Source organism: Apis dorsata, unplaced genomic scaffold, assembly GCF_000469605.1.
Source record: "Apis dorsata unplaced genomic scaffold, Apis dorsata 1.3 scaffold_52, whole genome shotgun sequence".
Classification (NCBI taxonomy): domain Eukaryota; kingdom Metazoa; phylum Arthropoda; class Insecta; order Hymenoptera; family Apidae; genus Apis; species Apis dorsata.
Genome location: NW_006263353.1, coordinates 2,903,324 through 2,906,166, shown reverse-complemented (window position 1 = coordinate 2,906,166; position 2,843 = coordinate 2,903,324). Strand labels below are relative to the sequence as shown.

The 2,843-nt window shown below is 25.1% G+C and overlaps 2 protein-coding genes across 4 annotated transcripts in view; one reads left to right on the top strand and one right to left on the bottom strand.

Moving 5' to 3' along the window:
- Positions 1-48: 48 nt before the first annotated feature.
- Positions 49-657, bottom strand: LOC116186761 (the record flags this gene model as incomplete). Its single annotated transcript, XM_031515012.1, has 2 exons — positions 500-657; positions 49-437 (listed from the first exon to the last, which is right to left on the bottom strand). Coding segments are annotated over exons 1-2 (393 nt in total), but the record flags the coding sequence as incomplete, so codon positions are not given.
- Positions 658-1,340: 683 nt separating this feature from the next.
- LOC102672561 (coiled-coil domain-containing protein 142) overlaps positions 1,341-2,843 on the top strand; it is a 5,262-nt gene continuing 3,759 nt past the window's right edge. Inside the window, exons 1-3 of one of the 3 annotated variants that reach the window (XR_004151764.1) lie at positions 1,341-1,831; positions 2,222-2,439; positions 2,494-2,626. Coding sequence is in view for 1 of the 3 variants with exons in the window: in XM_006609297.2 (XP_006609360.1) it covers positions 1,661-1,831; positions 2,222-2,439; positions 2,494-2,626 (522 nt within the window). In the remaining 2 variants the exon portion in view is untranslated. The remainder of the gene's footprint in view (positions 1,832-2,221; positions 2,440-2,493; positions 2,627-2,843) is intronic. The other 2 variants (XR_004151763.1, XM_006609297.2) reach the window with 2 other exon arrangements.

The window sequence follows — 2,843 nt, the reverse complement described above, 5'->3', positions numbered from 1 at the left end:
TTTTTATTAAAATTTTTGTTATAAATTTTTAAATTTTTTTACTTGTAAGTCGTTTATGTATTTATATATATTTTCTAAAGGTAATTTTTTTCTTCCTGAAAATATGTAATATTCATCAAATTTTTCAAGTAATATATCTACATTTTCTTTATCATTCAGAGAATTAAATTGAAATGTGCTATGAATATTTTGTCCAATTGGACCCATTAAATTTAATAACAGATTTCCCCATTTTTCCTTATTAAAATTCTCTTTATTTAAAATTTTTTTGAATGTTAAGAATTCATTTTTCCAAGAGCACCATGTTTTGAAAAATTCGTCTTCCGTTATAAACGATGAAGGTGGTATAACATTAGGAAATGTAGTTCGATTTAGATTGTATGCATGAAGTATATCTGTATTCTTTTGTTTTGGAATATTTTTATTTTGCGAGTTACCTGAAATAATATAGAATGTGCATAAGGATAAATATATAAAAGAATATTGAAAATATATTTACCCATTATATATTTCAATGATTATCTCACAAAAGTCAACGATTTTATTATGTATAATTTACTATATAATCTGTGACTTTGCGATTATAAGACTTACGACTTTTTCTTTTTTACTTTTATATCCGATCTATCAGAAGTAACCAATCCTCATTTCTTTTTGTAAACATACACTTATATTATAACATACACTTATATATTTATATAATTTTTTAAATTAACTTTTAATTCTTGCATATACTTACTATTATCCTTATGTTTACATTGATTTTTTATACGTAATTTGGTACACATATGAATTAAATTTCTCATACAACTCATGTTTTAAAATTATATATATATATATATATAATTTGAAATCTAATATTCAAATATCACATAAAATAGGTTATAATAATGCACAATAATACGTACAGTTTAAGAAAATAAGAGAAATTAAAATATATTATTACTAAAGATAAATTATCTTGAACAATTGATTATTCTGTATAAGTAGATACTTCACCGAAGAAACAATTTGACCAACACAATTACGTTATAATAAAATAATAAAATGAAGATAAGATATTAAATATAAAAAAAATTTCTTTCTCTTCTTTGTTCAATACAAACAGTATTGATATTTGATATCAATATTTGAAATCATTATCGTCAAAAGAATGATTTAAGACAAAATAATACACTGATCTTTATGTTTCTTTGATTGCATGAATAATTGCAATTCGTTAGGCGTTCCCCTGGCAACTCTACTCGAGTTATACGCGACTTTTGCTTAGTGTAAAGTAAAATTGCTTAGTTTCATTTTTGTCTTTTAACATCTCAATATTATTCAACCGTGTATTCTTGATCGATTATCAGAAACATTTTCGAAGAATCTCATCGCTCATTACATAATTTGGTGATTCAATAAAATCGAACAAATATCACAAGTATTTAATAAATTAATAATAGAATAATATAAAGATGACAAAGATGTTTGTTGCTATAGCATAAAGTATATCTTCTTTCAAATTTGACAGGTGTTCAATCTGTAATTATGGCATTTAGAAATGATATAAATCTCGAAATCACAAATGATAATAATTACACAATTTTCTATACAATTGATTTGAAAAAAAAATAAAAATTAGTATAAATTTTTGATTATTTTGAAGTTCTTTAGCCATATGGATATTAATTATAGAATAAATATCGGCAAATGGTTGCCATTTCCGAGTGATGTTCTTGAGAAATGGTTGACAGACTCATCGATGCTCACAAAAAGAATGGACAATTTTGTGGAAAACATAGCATTAATTATTCGAGACATTGCAGACGCTCAAACATACGATTCAAAGGTGTGAAAGTTTTCTTTTTCATGATCAATTTGTGCATTTAATTTAATTTTTTATTAAAATTAATCCATAATATCTCTGCAATGTTCTGTTTGATATCGATAAAGAGGAAAATTTTCATGCTGTTCAAATTCAATTAGGAATTAGCTATTTCTTTTTCAATATTTTAAAATTGAAATTTCATATTTTATATTTTCATTTTGCATTTGAGAAAGCTTCCATTGTTTATCGATATCAAAATTTTTGGATATAGAATAAATTTTATAAAAACTAGTGAAATATTCATGAAATTAAAGTTTGTTAAAAATTGTTTTTTTAAATCTGAAAAGTTTCACGAATGAATATAAATGTTTTTTTCTTGAATAAACATTTTGAATCGTATTTTGAGTACAGGTATACAATGGAATCGCAAACGATTTAGAAGAGATGAAAGAAGAATATAAATCGATCAGTACGATGAGTCTCAGTGCACATCCAATTTATAATTACAAGATGAGACATTTTTTGATGATGTTGAAACGAAAATTGAACGTCCTCGCGAGATTTACTCGCAATTTGATTAACGAAATCGTCGATTGCAAGAGCGATGAGCTACTTAGGATAATTTTCAGGTGAAAGTCTTGCAACTTTTTAATTTTCGATTAATGAAACAGGTTTGATTCCAGGTTGGTGAACATTTATAACGATATACTGGATATGGATATCGACGTCTCTGATGTTTCTACGAATGTGTTTTGTAACGATTGTCCTTACATGTTAGAACCGATGAAGAAGATATCTGTTACACGAATATTGCAGGTAAAAATTTATTTTTTTTTTACTCTGTTTTACACATTAAAATTTCGATATCTTTTTCTGCGTACAGCGAATATGCGTACAACAATTCAGCGTCTCAAATATTTTGAATGAATATGATTGCGATTTTTTTGGCACGAATAGTAAGAAGGTGGTATAAAAAAGTTCGAATAAAAATAAAATAAAAATAATTAAATGTTTTTTTTTATGCATGAGGATT